The sequence below is a fragment of the Medicago sativa genome, chromosome 5 (assembly GCF_051527215.1).
Source record: "Medicago sativa cultivar Bolivia chromosome 5, Bolivia_mono, whole genome shotgun sequence".
Lineage (NCBI taxonomy): Eukaryota > Viridiplantae > Streptophyta > Magnoliopsida > Fabales > Fabaceae > Medicago > Medicago sativa.
Genome location: NC_140753.1, coordinates 58,621,860 through 58,639,445, shown reverse-complemented (window position 1 = coordinate 58,639,445; position 17,586 = coordinate 58,621,860). Strand labels below are relative to the sequence as shown.

The 17,586-nt window shown below is 33.5% G+C and overlaps 4 protein-coding genes across 4 annotated transcripts; 2 read left to right on the top strand and 2 right to left on the bottom strand.

Moving 5' to 3' along the window:
- Positions 1-437: 437 nt before the first annotated feature.
- On the top strand, positions 438-2,358 carry SIP4 (SOS3-interacting protein 4). The gene is made up of 2 exons (XM_085708660.1): positions 438-1,165; positions 1,289-2,358. Exons 1-2 carry the CDS (start codon positions 689-691, stop codon positions 2,141-2,143), a joined length of 1,332 nt encoding a protein of 443 aa, XP_085564786.1. The 5' UTR covers positions 438-688; the 3' UTR covers positions 2,144-2,358.
- Positions 2,359-7,813: 5,455 nt separating this feature from the next.
- LOC146923507 (putative WD repeat-containing protein C17D11.16) lies at positions 7,814-10,531 on the bottom strand. The gene is made up of 5 exons (XM_085711732.1): positions 8,682-10,531; positions 8,476-8,574; positions 8,232-8,375; positions 7,966-8,136; positions 7,814-7,870 (listed from the first exon to the last, which is right to left on the bottom strand). The coding sequence occupies exons 1-5, from the start codon at positions 8,808-8,810 to the stop codon at positions 7,814-7,816; spliced, it is 600 nt and encodes a 199-aa protein (XP_085567858.1). The 5' UTR covers positions 8,811-10,531.
- Positions 10,532-10,653: 122 nt separating this feature from the next.
- On the bottom strand, positions 10,654-11,794 carry LOC146923506 (uncharacterized). Its single transcript, XM_085710894.1, has 3 exons — positions 11,351-11,794; positions 10,896-10,978; positions 10,654-10,779 (listed from the first exon to the last, which is right to left on the bottom strand). The coding sequence occupies exons 1-3, from the start codon at positions 11,636-11,638 to the stop codon at positions 10,665-10,667; spliced, it is 486 nt and encodes a 161-aa protein (XP_085567020.1). The 5' UTR covers positions 11,639-11,794; the 3' UTR covers positions 10,654-10,664.
- A 4,785-nt stretch (positions 11,795-16,579) lies between these two features.
- LOC146923505 (uncharacterized) lies at positions 16,580-17,551 on the top strand. Its single transcript, XM_085708659.1, has 2 exons — positions 16,580-17,157; positions 17,247-17,551. The coding sequence occupies exons 1-2, from the start codon at positions 16,978-16,980 to the stop codon at positions 17,340-17,342; spliced, it is 276 nt and encodes a 91-aa protein (XP_085564785.1). The 5' UTR covers positions 16,580-16,977; the 3' UTR covers positions 17,343-17,551.
- The last annotated feature ends 35 nt before the right edge of the window (positions 17,552-17,586 follow it).

Here is a 17,586-nt window from a genome sequence, read left to right as displayed (position 1 = left end):
TTAAGTTTCAAAAGTTTCAGATAGATCCGTTTAGGTTGACGAAATTCTCTTCAAAAGTTTCAAACTAAAAAGAACTATTTGAAACTTTTGAAATGGTGACGATGAAATAGTTTATTAACTAAAATGACCTATTTGAAACTTTTGAAATTTAAAGGACTAAAAATTCTGTCAAACTAAAAAGACTTAATTAAAACTTAAACGATTAACTTGAGAATTCTGTGAAATAAGGACCAAAAGTTTTATTTGGTTTTTAATTATTGAATAAAAAAGATAACTTAACTAAAACAAACAGCCAAAAAACAACTAAAAGAACAATAATACCTCACCTAACAGTCCTCAACTCACGCGTAAGGCAAAAAAAAAAAAAAATCGCTTTTCTTTTTTCCTCCCAAACCCAGCGGTCAATAATTGACACATAAATAACTTAACACTTTCCTGAACCTTCTGCAACACCACTTCCTTTCAAATTCAACTTCCACCAAATCCTCAACAATAAAAAAACAAAAAAGCATTTTTTCTACATAAGTTTAGCATATTCTCAACAAAAGAATAAACCATAAACTAATTCCCATATCTGAAAAAAGTGATTAACACTTTTATATAATCTTTGCATTTTCCCAAACAAGTTATTCATCGATCGTGCTCTCTCAAACAGAGAGCTCGATCTAAACAACCATCAACACCGCGAATGTCGGATATCGAACAGGCAGCAGCGCCAGCTCCGGCAGATGCCTCCACCACCACCGCACTCTTCGGCAAATACGAGCTCGGCAAACTCTTAGGATGCGGCGCGTTTGCGAAAGTATACCACGCGCGGAACACGGAGAATGGACAGAGCGTGGCTGTGAAAGTGATCAACAAGAAGAAAATCACCGCAACTGGACTCGCTGGACATGTGAAACGTGAAATTTCAATCATGAGTAAGCTTCGTCATCCGAATATTGTTCGGCTTCATGAAGTTCTTGCGACGAAAACGAAGATCTATTTTGTCATGGAGTTTGCTAAAGGTGGTGAATTATTCGCCAAAATTGCGAATAAAGGACGGTTTAGTGAAGATTTATCGCGTAGACTCTTTCAACAGCTTATCTCTGCTGTTGGATATTGTCATTCACACGGTGTTTTTCATCGTGATTTGAAACCTGAAAATCTGTTACTAGATGATAAGGTATTGATACAATTGTATTAGCGAATGATTCTGATTTTGGTTCTGTAACTAATTGCAATTTTGTAATGATTTATGAAACTAATTAGTGTTATTTTCTCTTATGGATTTTATAATGAATTGCAGGGGAATTTGAAGGTTTCGGATTTTGGATTGAGTGCAGTGAAAGAGCAAGTTCGAATTGACGGGATGTTACACACGCTTTGTGGAACACCTGCATATGTGGCACCGGAGATTTTAGCGAAGAGAGGTTATGATGGAGCTAAGGTGGATATATGGTCATGTGGTATTATCCTGTTTGTTCTTGTGGCTGGTTATCTTCCATTTAATGATCCAAATTTGATGGTGATGTATAGGAAGATATATAGCGGAGAATTTAAGTGTCCACGGTGGGTTTCACCGGATCTAAAGCGGTTTTTATCGCGGTTGATGGATACGAATCCTGAGACTAGGATAACTGTTGATGAGATTTTGAGGGATCCTTGGTTTAGAAAAGGGTATAAAGAGGTGAAGTTTTATGAGGAGGGTTTTGAGTTTGAGAAGAAGGTTAATAATGGGGATGAAGAGGGAAAACCATTGGATTTCAATGCGTTTGATATTATATCGTTTTTCTCTAGAGGGTTGAATCTTTCTGGGTTTTTTATTGATGGTGGTGAAGGTGAGAGGTTTATGTTGAGGGAGTTACCGGAGAAGGTTGTGGAGAAGGCTGAGGCGGCTGCGAAGGCAGAGGGGCTTGTGGTGAGGAGGAAGAAGGAATGTGGGGTGGAAATTGAAGAGGAGAATGGGGATTTGGTGATTGGGATTGAGATTTACCGATTAACCGCTGAGATGGTTGTGGTTGAGGTGAAGAGGTTTGGTGGGGACGCAGTTGCTTTCGAGGAAGTGTGGAAGAATAAGTTGAGGCCACATTTGTGCGATGCAACGACATCGAACCAGGACCAACCTCAGTCTCATGCGGTCCCTGCTGCTAGTGCTGACTAGTGAGATATTTCTTACTCAATTATTTCGTTCAAATTACAACTTTAATATATAAAAAAAAAAAAAAAATTATGGAACTCTCTTGTGTTATCTAGGTTAATAGCTTGTAACTATACATGTTTAGTGTATATATAATTTTGATGCTTTGGTGTTTACTGCACATTGTTGTATTGATTTGTTTGTGGAAGTAACCTGAGAAAATGGATGTTTGTGGTTTATTATTTGGTTTCAGTTTGAGAGAAAAAAAATATCTCTTTGAGTTGTTTCATTTTTTTGAAAATAAATGTGAGAAAGTATCTTCTGCAAATGTTTGTTTATTTCACCAGTCACTTGTTGAATTTGTCAAGGGAAAACAGAGAACAGTTCCATCACCCCTGGTAGACTTGGATGATCTTAAGTACTCCAACATCGAGCTTAAATTGATGGCTATAGGTAGCAAGTGTTGGCTTGATTAGAATTAGAATGACATTTATTTATATTGATCTTGTGTTGCCTACCATTTTACCTATGATTGGCTTTTTTATTTGGTGTATGATATTCTCCGTTCGATTGATCGATTTAACGGAGTGATTGGTCCTTGCAACCTTAGTTCATAGGCTTTTTGATGTCTATGGTTAGTGTTTTGGTACCTATGGTTCAGACTGTGTTGATATTACCCTAAGGCTTTCTGTCTCGTATGCATTTTGATTCTTATGATATTTTTTTTAGTGTCTAATGTTCGGACTCTTTGTCAATACTGCCTCCTAAAAGAGATTCGCTCATATTTGTCTATGATCTTTTTCAAGTGTATAGGGTTCACACTCTTTGCCGATATATTGTCCTTTAGATGGGTTGAGATTCCTCTCCATTTCTTAAATAACACGAGAGCGAGACCCACATGTTGATGCCTATGGTCTTTTTATGGCGTAGGTTCCAGTCTCTTTGCCAATATTGGCCCCTATGTAGTTTAGTGTCTATTTACTTTTTGTGTGTCGAAGCATAGAACTCTTTGTTGATATTGTCCCATAAGCATTCTGTTCCTAAAGGAGGTTTGATTTAGATGACTCGCCCAAAGGCTGTAGGTGCTTCGTTGTGGTGGTGTCGGATGAGTCGACTGCACAATGTCTTTCGTTCATTTAGGGTACATTTGATGAGGAAGTCTGGTTTGATCACAAATATTTGGATGCGCACCCACAAAACTATGCTCCTATATCATTCATTTAATTATTTTAAAGTATATAAGTGAAATATCAAGTAAACTTATTTGTGCTTAATATTGATGTAATGATGTGTATGACTTGGCCAAATTCTTCCCTGGTATAAATCATATCAGAGGTGACGTAACAACTTGAATTTTATAAGCACAGAAGATGCAGCCGAAAGTATAAACTCGATTTTATAAGTATGAAGAAAATGAATTTTCCGTGTCAAAAATATGTTCCATTGATAAGAGAGATCTATTATATGAGTAATTTAGTATAGAAGTTTTGAAAAAGTATGTATATATCTGACTGCAAAGCACTTATAGTTAATACTCTTTTACTTTAAGAGAAAAATAAGGAACACTATGTATTAAAGACCGGTGAGTGGTGGTAGTTCATAATTTTAAGCCTGAAAGGAATGACCATAGTGTAATGTAAATGTTACACCTCATACATAAATCTTTGACCAAGTATGCGCAAGTAAGTAAACATGTGAAGCAAATTTTTGATGGGTAAATTTTAATTAATTTCTGAAATATAATAATAACAACTAAAATTACAACATGGATTTGTTTTTGGGTGTGAATCATGCCAAAGATATGGTGGAACTAGACGGAAAATAAACCATAGTATTCGTGTGACCAATCAATGTCACTTCTCAACCAATCTTCAAACTAGTACAGCTGAAGCATTCACAAGAACAAGCCATTTTTGGTGTCCACGTATGTGAGCTGACTTAAACTCCAAGCAAAAAGCATACAAGAAAGGTGCCATGGAATCAATCTCACAGGATGGGATACTGTCCAAGCTAATTGAACCGTGCACGTGTATGTTTAACCACCATGCCCAAGATTTTAAGGTTTTGATGGGAGGTTGAGGATCGTTTGGACTAATGACAATCAACAAACGAAAATCTTTACACTTCCACTGCTGTTGGTATAAAGACACAACATCAATGGGACACATTATCTTACCACCACATATTGCTACAAGATTTTTTGTATAAAGAGTCGATCGAATCATAGACTCTAATACCATTATTTGGTACAACACAGTTTCGTTGGACATCATATCTTAACTAAAATTGTTTATGAGTCATTTTATTTATATGTTGCTTAACAATTAATTTTTTCATTTAACGTGAAATTGTTAACCGAATAAACAACTATTGAAAACTCTAGATTTTAAATTATTGTACTTTTTGTAGCTGTTCTTATCATTTTTTACACTTTTTTTTTTTTTTTGCGACAGAGAAATATGATCTTGCTGATGGTGGAACTTCTCATAAACCAATTCCTACCTATTCTAAGAAAGTAATGCCAACTAACACCAAATATTAGCCTGCGAGGTATACATATATTTGAACCTAATTTTATGTTACACGCTTTTTGGTTAATTAGTGTAGAATTAGCTGGAAAGGGAACATGATTCTGGTGTATGTGGGTATAGTGTCACGTTATTTGTTTTTTATTTTACAATACAATGAACAATGATATTATTCTACATCTCCTAAAAAAATCTCATTTAAAGTTGTTCCCGATATAAGATAGAAGAGCTATGCGCTTAGCAATAATAATAGCACCTAATTCATTATTAGTAGGTGGAGAGGGAACATGATGAAGGTGCATGTAGCTAATGTCAAGTTGTTTTAAATAAAATTTATGTAAGGTGTTTAGATGGATTCAACTTATTTAAAATGACCAACTCATTTTAGAGTATAACATCCACCATTAAATAATAAATTAATGTAGATATTGTTTTTATATTATAGTAAATTATGAGTTTGTTAAAATAATACTATTTTTTTTAATCTATTTTCTCACTTTAGAGATCCAAAATTCTGCATAGAAAAGCAACAATTTTTATTTTATAATTATCAATCGGTATAATATAGATAATATTTCCTTTATTAATAGATTAAAAGAAAATCAAATCTAGAGTGCAATACCTAGCATGCAACAAACCGTAATAATTTTATACTACTCCCCCCGTCTCACAATAATTGTCACTTTACCATTTTTTCTTTTTCTCAAAATAATTGTCACTTTAGAATACCAATGCAAGATTTATTATTTTTTTCCATTAATATACCCTTATTTATTGAATTTCATCCAACTTAACTACTCCACTAACTACAATTAATAAGGGTGTTTTAGTAAATGACACTAATTTTACTATCAAAATCAACCCAACTAATCATTTCCTTAATAACCGTGCACAAACCTTAAACGACTATAATTTAGAGACGAAGGGAGTATTATAATGATAATGAGTGAAAGAGCTCTATTATATTAGGCCCATGACAGAGAATCATGCAAGGAAAATGGTAATAATGCATAATAATATTGTGATGATGATGATGATGATGTATCATGGATGTGATAATGAATCAAATAATTATTTTTGCATTCGGGAAGTACTAATTAACAACACTGTCAGCTTCTTCAAAAAAATATTAACAACACTATCATATGTTTCTTTCATTAATTATTGAAAGAAAGAAAAAATCAAGGTTCTAACGTTTTGTTTACTTTATGCCACAATTTCGGTCAAATATGAATTAACTAAAAAGCAACAGAGTAGAGAATTATAGATGAAGATTGCCAAAAAGAAAAATGAAATGAATTGCTAGCATATCTCAATTGGTAGGTGCAAGAACAATTTTATGCGAGGTTGAATTTTGAACCCCGGACTTGCAAGCACATCTCAGTTGGTCTGTGAAAGATAAGGTAATTTCAAATGAGTTTGAGGAAAAAGGCTGGAGTTGGGGGCGAACACTTGAAAGGAAGAGTTAATTGAGGGGGTGTAGGACTCTTTTTGCTAATTTTCCTTTTGCATGAAAATGTGGGTGATGTTTGGCAATAAGACATTAATCATGGTGGCATATACTCAATTAAAGAAGCTTATGAATTGATCTCTACATTTGACTTTATATCAGATTCTTCTTTGTACAAGATTTCTTGCAATAATTTGGTTTTATCAAAGGTGTCACTATTTGTTTGGAATAATCGTCTTCCAACTATTGGTAACTTGATTCAAAAGGTTTTTACGTAATATAGTATTCCCTTTGTTTGTGAAAGGATGTATCACAAATGAAACATCTAATTTTATTTTTTTATTGTCAAGTATCTTGTAAGTTATGATCAGATGTTTTGTCTTGACTAGGCATTAGTTGTTGAGCAACAACTCTAGTCATGTTACTCAGTTTATAAGTCTGGTTTCTCATGGGATAAAAGTGAAGGAATGCCTTGATTTGGTATGGATGCTTAGCTTATGGCTTATTTTGAAGCGGTGTAATCAAGCTGTTTTTGGTAACCAAGACAATTTTAAAGGGGTTAAGCTTTTGGTTTGGTCTTGGATTAAAACTAGAATTAAGAGTTTCTATTGCAATTTATATCAATGGAGTACTCAAGTGCTTTGATGTTTAGGCACTAGCTCTTCTCCCAACTAAAAACACTCGCTCCCAACTAAAATGACTAAAATGATCCTGCGCGAGTTAAGTCACGCTGCATGAGTTAACTCACGTAGTCACAGTATTTGTACAAAACCCATCACTCCAAGCACCATTTTATCTTTAGGGGTAAAAAAATAAAATAAAAGATATTTTGCTGTCAAATTTCCTATAATTTAAGCATAGATTTAGGTTTTTAAATTTGAAAAATATTTGGTTGCAAAGAGTAATTTTGTCCAAAAAAGGATCAACCGAAAAGTAATTAAATAGTGGTTAACTTAAAATTTGCCTTTATCTAATGGTAAAAATAATTTTAAAAAATTAAATTAATTAATTTATAACAATTGGTTTGATTCCATTTGCTTACTCAAATATTTATTTATTTACTAAAAATATTGATATTCCTTCAATATAATACATCGATATCTTACAAAAAAAATATAATACATCGATAAAATACAAATTTGTTTTAAACAAAAAGAATGAATTTGCAAACACACTCACAATATCAATGTTAATAGCATAAAAAAAATAAAATACAATCCAGAAGTCCTAGCTCAACTTGCAAAATGCCGAAATTGTTAGGCTGGATGCCATGACCGGGGTTCGATTCCCAATACCTCTACTTATGTGTGTGAGTTTATGATGACTTTGTCATTTCGTCTATCTACCCAGTCATTTCGTCTATCTACCCAAAAAAAAAAAACAATAAAATACATAAACTTGGAAATATGACTACATTCAAGTGTCTAGAATTCTCATGTCTTCGAATTTATAACGTTGACAACAATAAAGATTGATCAGAAATGCATTGCATCGAAGTTGGTATGACAATCTAAATCGAACAAACATCGTAACAACGTTGACAACAATAAAGATTGATCAGAAATGCATTGCATCGAAGTTGGTATGACAATCTAAATCGAACAAACATCGTAACAAGACGGAAAAGATAACATCACCAATACTTGGGCTATATACATATAAAAGATACTCATTTATCTAAATGAGTATGAAAGTAGTTTACGATTACAATACTTGCTAACTATTCCATCCCTCACTTCCAGAGATGCTAGGATCAGATAAGGTGTTCCATATCTATAAAATAATTAGTCCAAGGGTCAACAACTTTATGGAGAGATTATCAAGAATACAAATGTAATGTAAAGGTTCGTTGGGTCGTCTTCACTTACATGCGCCTCTCCTACTCTCCCTCCTATAGCCAACATAAAGGGGCTGTCTTCCGAGAAAGAAATACAACGTACATCGGCGAGTCCAGGATTTTGAGATGCTACACAAGTTGGTTGGTTGTTAGACAAATCCCAAAGCTTTACCGTTCTGTCTAAGGATCCAGTAGCAAGAAGCTGCACGAGGTCATGTCAACATGGCAGGGTTAAACTAACATACATACATAACTAATACATATACATATTCTTGTCAAAATGTTCAGTATACATACATTAGGTGCCAATGGATTGTAGCATATTGACGAAACAGATTTATCATGTGCATGAAGAGTAAAAGTAGAATTGAGCTCAGATGTGGAATTAGACTTGGCAGTCCGATCATCAAAACAATGAACACTACCATCTACCTGACTCACCTAACAGATCAACAATTAAATCACCATCAATGACATAAACAATACTTGTACCTTCAAGAAAGCAAAATTAATGCAAACAGAAGTTAGTAACTTAACACACCACAAAAGAGTGCTCAGTGTGTGGATCCCAAGCCAAGCTCTCTACACCAGCTGTGACTGTCCACTTATATCCAGAATGTGATGGCATCCTCACATCCTTCTGCAAAGACCAAAACGACACATGAATAAACAAACATCGAGTACATTATACTAAGTAATCAATGCCAAAGCAAAATACAGAAAAACCAAGGAACTTTGGATCATTACCAGAACAACAGTTTTATCATATGAACCGCTAAGAAGAACCTGTGGTGCATGGTGATTCCAAGCAACTGCCAAAACCTGCGCGGGGATCGATGGAAAGGAAATAAATATGGAAGATATTAGAAAATGCATTGACTAAAAATATGAAGATGGAACACAAAAAAGACCTATTAAACATTGACTCCAACACAGAAACAACCACCAGCGCTGATGCATGTTAATATAATATAAGGCTTAATTGCGGTTAAGTGAGGTGCCACATGTGCGTTGACTTGGTCAAAATCAGAGCAAGGGGCTAAAGTAGTAGTCAATATTGGTCCGTCGCGGCCAACCCCAAAAGTGGGATAGCGGGCTATGAAGCACAGATACAGACACGCCCACATGGCTAATAATATGAAAAAAGATCACATAATTCAGTGTAATTACAAGTGTCAGTGTAATTACATGTGTCGGTGTCGGACGACACGTGTCCGACACCGGGACACGTCTAATCCGAGGAGTGTTCGTGCTTCATAGATTAGCGGGATAGCGTATAGCATTATGACAAATTACATGAATAATATTATAAAGAATAAACAAACTTATATATTTTTCAACAAAAAAAAAACTTATATTTAATATTATATTAAATATAAGACTCGAATCTCACGACACATTCATAAATCAAAACACCCAAAAACAAACGACAGAGGAACAAATAAAAAAAAATCATAAAACAAGAGAAACCATAAGATAGAAGAGTGTGTTTCGCGGCACAGTTGAGGAGAGAAATAGTTCAAAAATGTTAGGGTTTACGAATTCCACAAAATGCCCTAAAAAAGGTTTTAAAAATATGGTCATTTGAAAATTTTCTACTAAAAATCAAATAGAAGCTGAAGCGGCCGCTATCCGCTTAGCACCGCTATGCTGTTATAGCAGCTGAAGCAGCCGCTATTTGACTCCGCGCCGCTACAACGATTAACATAGCGGTTCGTCGTTGTTATGCTACGTGTTGCCGCTATTAACTACTATAACATAGGGAGCAACATTGTTATGATTTTTCGTAGGGGGCCAAAACTGCAATTAAGTCTTAGGGTGTGTTTGGATTGAGGGTTTAGGAGGGGAGGGTTTACTTTTCTTTTTTAAATTCAAGACTATATAACATGTTTTTCTAAAATAAATTAAGTGTGATTGAAGTACTATATGATCGTTTATCATGTTAATGTATGTGTTAACTTTTCAAAAACATTTCATAGTGTTCATAATTTAAAAATGAAAAATAAACCCTCCCCTCCATTCCCCTCTTAAACCCTCCATCCAAACACACCCTTAATATTAGTCAATAAGATATGAACATTGCGTATAAAATATGTAGATTGGGATTCAACACAAACATATAAATTGAGCATCTAATCCCTAATATCTTAATGCTCTGTCTAATACCAGTACCAAAATTGAAATCATTTTATTGATGATAGAATAGGATTACCCCAAAAACAATATGGTAAACTAACCAAAGAATCTAACCAAAGAATGAGAAAAACCAAAATGGATTTTAATTACAAAGAGTTCCCAAGATATTCAAGATTATTTGGTCTCACTCTTTGAAGAACTCAATAGCATGGTCTTTCCCAGCCAAGCTCAAGTCCCAAAGTAATTCCTAATGACTTTTTCTCCGGTTTTCCTATTTATTCAATAACTACTTTATAACAATACTGAGAGGAGGTCTTAGACAGTGCTTCACTGAATATTTAATGATTAGATTAAGGAGGAATTATCAAAATTCTGGAGCTTTGCTAACCAAAGACCCAAGAAAGACAGAAAATTTGCTGATCATATATTTACACATTTGCATCTCATAAAGACAGAAAATTCAACCACAGCTGTTACATCATGCATGGTTCATACTTGTTTAACAAAGATCCCAAAAAATCTATCAAATGCAGAAATTATATACCAGTTCAAGGAAAAAAAGTAAATTCAGGACAGGAATATAAATGAATTGCTTTAGAACTTAATTCTTGCCTCGTTTGAGTGATGGTCCATGGTAATATCACACTTCTGAGCAACAACATCCCAAATCTTCACTTGACTGTCACCACCGGCACTTGCGATTGTATTCCTGTATGTATATGTTTTAATAAAGAGAGTAAACAATTCAGTTGAGTAGACGGTTAATTCAAAAATGGGTGTATATGAAGCAGAAGATATAAGAATTTAAAATTTAAAAAACAAAACCTGTACTCCTTGTTCCATGCAAGATCAATTACTGAGTCAGTATGACCTTCCAACACAACAGATGGTCCTTCCTCATCACCACTCTAAGTAAGATTAGAATAAAAGGGATTATACTTACAATATATACGCAAAAAAGGGTCTATATATTAAAATATACTCTCTCCGTTTCAAAATGAGTGTCGCTTTAGCAAAAAAAATTTGTTTCAAAATGAATGTCGCTTTACATTTCCAATACAACTTTAATTTTTTTCTTCCAACTTTACCCTCTTCAACTTTTCTCTCACACAATTTTCAATGCAACTTTAAGTTTGTCTTTTTCTTATAAAGTAAAGGCAGTTTAGTAAAAGTGTTATGTCTAATGATTATTTCATTCCATTCCTTGATCTGTGTGCAATGGGCTAAAGCGACACTCATTTTGAAACGGAGGGAGTATATAACAATTCCATTCCACTTACATCAATGTCCCAAATTTCAATGGGAGGTTGCAACGTACCAACAGCCAAGTAGTTTCCTATTTTTGTTTCGGGGCAATCAAACCAAGCAACGCTGAGTGGGAATGCTAATAAAATAAAATGACGGTGAACAAACCACTTCAACTTTTCTTCATCGAATACCCAAACCTGGAGAATGCCGTGTGAAGCCATTAGAATGCCGACAGTAACAAAGACAGAATCGGAAGGAGAAGGGGGGTCAGATTTTGATCTTGATACCCCTTTCGGTATCCATGAAACGTCATTAATCATTCTTCCAAAATCTCTGAAAGCTCCTGTGCCGAATCTCAACAACTCTATCTATCAAAAAAGAAACCCTAGACAATATATTTTGAGAATTGCTTTTTGAAAATTGATGTTCCCACTTCAAATGTTGCCATGAAGCACAATGAAATTACCAATATAACTCCATCGACAGTTAACTATTGATAGATTTTAACCGACGGTAATTTAGGGTTAAATTTGTCATTTCATTGTATTTTTTAACATTAAGTGAAGTGTGAAAAGCAATTTTCTTGCTTTTGTCCCATATGATTTTACTCCTTCCCACCCCAAACTACCAAAAATAACCCTAGCTTAGGTTAACTCGCGTTCAATAAACCCAACTCATGTTGCGATGCTTTCCTGTTTTAGGACAAAACCCAGCGACTCCACACTTTAAACACACACTTATTTCCCTCTTCACCTCCAAAACACCCAAAAGTGTAATTTCTTGGAGCAAAAGTTTGAGCTTAAATCATTGAAAATCATCAGTAAGCGGGTTTCACACTTACTGGAGTGGTGTATACAAACCACCAAAGACAAAGAAGAAATTGAATCTTGAAGGCACGGGCTCAAGGAAATGTGATTATCCGTTTAGGATGCTTGGTTACTTTGATAAAAAGACAAATGATTGGTGGTTGGCCATGCTTAATGTAGTTCACAACCATAAGTTGGAGCCAAGGTTAGACGGTCACCTTCTTGCGGGCAGACTAAGAGAGGAGGAGAAGAAAAAAGTTGTTGACGTGACACAGAGTTTGGCGTTGCCTATGAATATTCTCACGGATTTGAAGGAAAAAAAACAAAGAAAGTGTGACGAATATAAAACAAGTGTACAATGCGCATGCTATATGGAGAAAGTCTATAAGAGGTGACATGACGGAGATACAATACTTGATTGAGAAGTTTGAAGAGCATAAATATATCTATTTCACAAGAACAAATAGTGAGGAAACCATTCTTGAAGACATATTTTTTGCTCATCTGCAGTCAATTAATTTGCTCAAAACTTTTTCGACCGTTTTGGTCATGGACTCCACTTACAAAACCAATTTATACAGAATGTCATTATTTGAGATTGTTGGTGTTACCTCTACCAACATGACATATTATGTTGGTTTAGCCTTTCTTGCCTTAAAAAAATCGGTTGATAAATGAGTTCCAATTTGGTAACTATTACTTATCAAATCTTGTTCAATAATCTGATTTGGTCTTGTAGTCCAAATGATTTTATACCATGTTGTATCTATACTATATATAAAGAAAACTATCCCTTTCAGCACACTTTTGGGTTGGAATTTTCTTTCCAAAAATACCCTTAATTTTAAATACAAATAGTCAATTATAAAATAACACATGGATTAATAATCAATGTCACTAATCGTCACCGTTAACTTTCTTTTACCACCGTTAACAACAGATCAAACTAAGAAAAAGTTTAAAAATTATATTTACATTCTTTTTGTCTCTTCTCATGAATTCAAATCGATCAAGAATTCATCATAGTACCCTCTGATCACATCTCAGCACCTCTAAAAAATTAGAAAGTTTCAAGGCTCAAGAACTTGATTAATATTTCTGAAGCACCATTGAATGGAATATATTTAAGATCCACTTCATGAATTGAATATCTTTTTGTTTTATCCTTCGAGCAATTTACTTTCCGCCAACAATACAATTCAAGCTTTGTTTTTACTTTTTTTTTGTTAGAAGAATGAATGAATGAATCAGAATTTGAAAAAATAAAAGTTGAACAATAATCACTTATGAAAAAAATAATCCAAGGTATATGTTTTATCCTGCTTTATTTCTCACGAGTCTATGAGTTATTTAATTTTTTTTAAACAAAAATAATAGCCGATGAGGATTGGACTATAAATCCTCAAAAAAAAATTAGTAACAAACGTGAGAAAAAATATTGTTAAAGATTGGACTTTAAATCCTCTAAAAAAAGATTTTTAAACAAAGATTTGACTAGATACATACATTATAGTCCAAAAGTGTGCTGAAAGGGGTAGTTTTCTTTATATATAGTATAGATGAGCAAAAAATAATGTTAAAGATTAGACTTTAAATCCTCTAACAAAATATTAGTAACAAACGTGAGCAAAAAAAAAAGATTTGTAACAAACTAAGCAAAAAATAATGTTAAAAATTGGACTTTAAATCATCTGATAAAAATATTAGTAACAAACGTGAGCAAAATATTATGATTCAAAATCTTTTAGAAAAAGATTTTTTAGCACTATATTAAATGGACTTTAAATCCTCTAAAAAAATATTAGTAACAAACATGAGCAAAAAATAATGTTAAATATTGGACTTTAAATCCTCTAATAAAATATTAGTAACAAACGTGAGCAAAAAAAAAAGATTAGTAAAAAACATGAGAAAAAATAATGTTAAAAATTAGACTTTAAATCCTCTGATAAAAATATTAGTAATAAACGTGAGCAAAAAATATTGTTAAAGATTGTACTTTAAAATCCTCTAAAAAAAAAGATTAGTAATAGACGTGAGCAAAAAATATTGTTGAAGATTGGAATTTAAATCCTCTGAAAAAAAAGATTAGTAACAAACGTGAGAAAAAAATAATGTTAAAGATTGAACTTTAAACACTCTAAAAAAAAATTAGTAACAAACGTGAGCAAAAAATAATGTTAAAGATTGAACTTTAAATCCTCTGGAAAAAAATATTAGTGACAAACGTGAGCAAAATATTATGTTAAAGATTGAACTTTAAATCCTCTAAAAAAATATTAGTAACAAATGTGAGCAAAAAATTAATGGTAAAGGGCAGACCATTCCCATTGTCGGAATCTATCTTCCACGACATGTTTTCAGTCATGGTCAATTATATGTAGCTTTATCGAGAGGAATTTCTCAAAATTCAACAAAAGTTCTCATTAATGAAGGGAAAATAGAAGGAGAAGATGAAGACTTTACGAAAAATGTAGTTTTTAAAGATATTCTTTTATCGCAATTATAGATTTATGTTATGATGTTACTAATTACTATTAGAATAAACAATAAAAGATCATTATTTTTTCTTTATTTTATATGCAGACAAGCTAAAATATGTCGAGTTCATAAATAATTGTTATATAACTTGACAATATTTTGTTTATAAATCAATATACCAATAATTTCCATTAATATTTAAAAATTTAAAAATTTTAATCAAAATTATACAAACAAACATAATAAAATAATAAAATAATCACATGCGTTAGCGCAGTAGAAAGAGCGGACAGACGGGCACGATAGTGCCCGTCTTTCCGCTAGTCTAGAATAATAGTTATTAGTGAAACAAGAATACTTGTACAAACTATCAAAATAATTCCATCCCAATAGTCCAAAGATTAGTTATTTTAATATGTGCAATGTTGTACGTGTTAATCAAACTCTTTGATTTAGCTCAAAAAAAAAAAAAAACTCTTTGAACAATTTAAGAGATAATACGTATATTTTGACATCACATTCACAATAGCATTCACGCTTGGTATTTACACTTATCCATCTAATCTAAGGATGGATAGATGGGTAGCACTTAGGTGACATATAATTGATGACATTGACCAACCATAATGTTACAAGTAGCTTTTTTATCTCTCTTTCATAAGAATTGTGATATTGTGATTGACCAAATGTCATTAATATCACCAAATGCTATACTATCATCCAAGTGCTACCCTAGATAGATAGTTCTTCCGGTTTTGATTCCCGAATGTGGAAGTTTTTTACAATTTAGTTTTTGTTGTTTTTGCAACAACCGCGTTTTTCTAAAGCAATTTCTTAATTTTATTTTAATAGGCGACTTAAACATGTTTTTAACAAAGATTTAAATATTACTCATCGTTCCTGTGAGTGGTACTTTGTCATTTAACACACACTATATTAAGAAAAAAAATATTTTTTTTTATCAAAATTAATCTTATTATGTATTTGTTGTGTATTTTAAATTACGGTGAAAAATATTGAATTAGGACTCATGACACTTACTGTGGTATAAATTGAAATAAGTACTCAATCCGTTTCACAATGAAAGATACATTTGCAAATTACAAAAAATTAGTGATCTAAAGTGAAACTGACATCGATCAATGTTGTTTTTCGAATTTAAAAATATACCGAACGAAATTACTGGGTGAGTCACGACCAGGTCGCTTTCTTTAAGACGTTTTGCGGCACTACCCGAGTTGTGCAAGGTAGACTAACAACCACGCCGTCTCCAGGATAAAACAGCCCAGAGCACTGTTACGCGTATATACTGCACAGTATATAGTCGCTCGAGAATTACACCTCAAAGTATGGTTCAATCGTTTGATCAAAGCCACTCGATACGGTACGTAACCGCTCTTAATCGAAACCGAAAGGGACAGAAAGGAGTAGAAGCAGAAGAAACTCGTTAACACAAGTCGGAGGAAGAAGAGAGAAACCGCACAGGAAGCATCAACTGTGAGATTTGGTGTCAAGAATGAGTGGGGCGAGCTCTCCTTTTATAGGCAGAGTTCGTAACAAAAAACGCGTGACTTGGGGATTAAGTCTGGTTAATCCTTAAGCAAACGTGTTTTGGATCAGGTCGGATCGTAACACATACGCGTAACGCTTTCGTATAATGAAAAATTAATTAATTAATTAAACATTTTCAAGTGACAAAAAAATATATATCATTTTTTAATCCACGAACCCACGACCCAAGCCCGGCCCGTCCGGTCGGCAGCGCGCGTGATATATATTATATATATTTTGTAAGCGTTCACCCGTTCACAAAATTGGGTACCCCAAGGGCACACCCTTGGAGGTCCCTTAACCCATATATAAACACTTACTAGTTGGGGTGATTCTCCAACGTGGGACATTTTTAAGTCACACCCACACACTGGTTCTTTCATAGTGTTTTCTTTCCAATTTTTCTCACTAGAATTAACTAGTGTTCCAACAATCAAGTCATCATCTATATCATAAAGATGAGAGAGGAGAATAGTGAATTATGACAGATGAGAATCTGAAACTTCTATTTTTTATGGATGAACACCCTAATCACATGGTTAAAATACTCTAGCCAATGGCACTAAGAAGTAAGATCACACCCTATTATTGGAAGCCTTATGGAGTCTTGTGAAAACATAAATTTAAAGAATATAAATCGATATTTCGATTCTTTTTGAGGACATCAAATTATACCAAAGAAATGATAATGACAAAAGTTGACAAGCACAAGCCACCGACCACTTTGATTTTTGCATTTTCAAGACCCCTCCTACACTTCACATTCCATTTATCCACTACCTAGTCAAAATCACACCAATTCCTCTAATACAGAGTTCAAAATGTGTCCTCTAAGACTCATTCTCATATTCTTGTCTACTACTCTTGCTGGCTTCTTTGTTCTCAGAAACCTCAGATCTCAACGTGAACCAACTGAGTTGGACCAAAACAATGAAGATATTCCAAAAAAAGAAACCTTGGATTCTGCTAAACCAACCTTAAATGCACCATTGAAGTCCAAGGTTTCTTCTCCCTCTCCCACCCTTTTAGTGTTTAAGATTTTTCTTAAAGAAAAATGTTGACTTTGGTTATTTGTTGTATTTTACAACAGGTTAAGGTTGCATTAGAATCTTGGTTTTGGACATTTGTTAACATGGCTTCTGGTCGTTATCTCTGGAAGCAACTGATCCAATCCTCTTCAAAGTAGTATATTTGATCAACATTTTCATACCTTTGTGATATTCATGATAGGAATAAATGTTATATCATATATGAATGTTGCATCTCATATATATAGTACTTTGAAAACTTAATTCCAACTCCCTTTTCATATGGTGGTGATATATTGTTCATAACTACAATAATACTATATGCTTTATTGAAATTTCTATTGAATATTACAGTTTATAGATAGAATATGCCCCTAAAACCTTTTTGCTCTCATTTTCCTA

What these genes read in the sequence shown, in the direction of transcription:
- LOC146923507 (XM_085711732.1), bottom strand. Translation starts at nt 8,810, where the DNA reads ATGCATTTTCTAATATCTTCCATATTTATTTCCTTTCCATCGATCCCC. An exon ending in ACACTGAGCACTCTTTTGTG is followed by an intron (nt 8,376 to 8,475) that starts GTGTGTTAAGTT and finishes TTGATCTGTTAG; the next exon opens with GTGAGTCAGGTAGATGGTAG. An exon ending in GGAGAGTAGGAGAGGCGCAT is followed by an intron (nt 7,871 to 7,965) that starts GTAAGTGAAGAC and finishes ATTATTTTATAG; the next exon opens with ATATGGAACACCTTATCTGA.
- LOC146923506 (XM_085710894.1), bottom strand. Translation starts at nt 11,638, where the DNA reads ATGATTAATGACGTTTCATGGATACCGAAAGGGGTATCAAGATCAAAA. An exon ending in TTGAAATTTGGGACATTGAT is followed by an intron (nt 10,979 to 11,350) that starts GTAAGTGGAATG and finishes AATCTTACTTAG; the next exon opens with AGTGGTGATGAGGAAGGACC. An exon ending in GCATGGAACAAGGAGTACAG is followed by an intron (nt 10,780 to 10,895) that starts GTTTTGTTTTTT and finishes ATATACATACAG; the next exon opens with GAATACAATCGCAAGTGCCG.
- SIP4 (XM_085708660.1), top strand. Translation starts at nt 689, where the DNA reads ATGTCGGATATCGAACAGGCAGCAGCGCCAGCTCCGGCAGATGCCTCC. An exon ending in ATCTGTTACTAGATGATAAG is followed by an intron (nt 1,166 to 1,288) that starts GTATTGATACAA and finishes AATGAATTGCAG; the next exon opens with GGGAATTTGAAGGTTTCGGA.
- LOC146923505 (XM_085708659.1), top strand. Translation starts at nt 16,978, where the DNA reads ATGTGTCCTCTAAGACTCATTCTCATATTCTTGTCTACTACTCTTGCT. An exon ending in ATGCACCATTGAAGTCCAAG is followed by an intron (nt 17,158 to 17,246) that starts GTTTCTTCTCCC and finishes ATTTTACAACAG; the next exon opens with GTTAAGGTTGCATTAGAATC.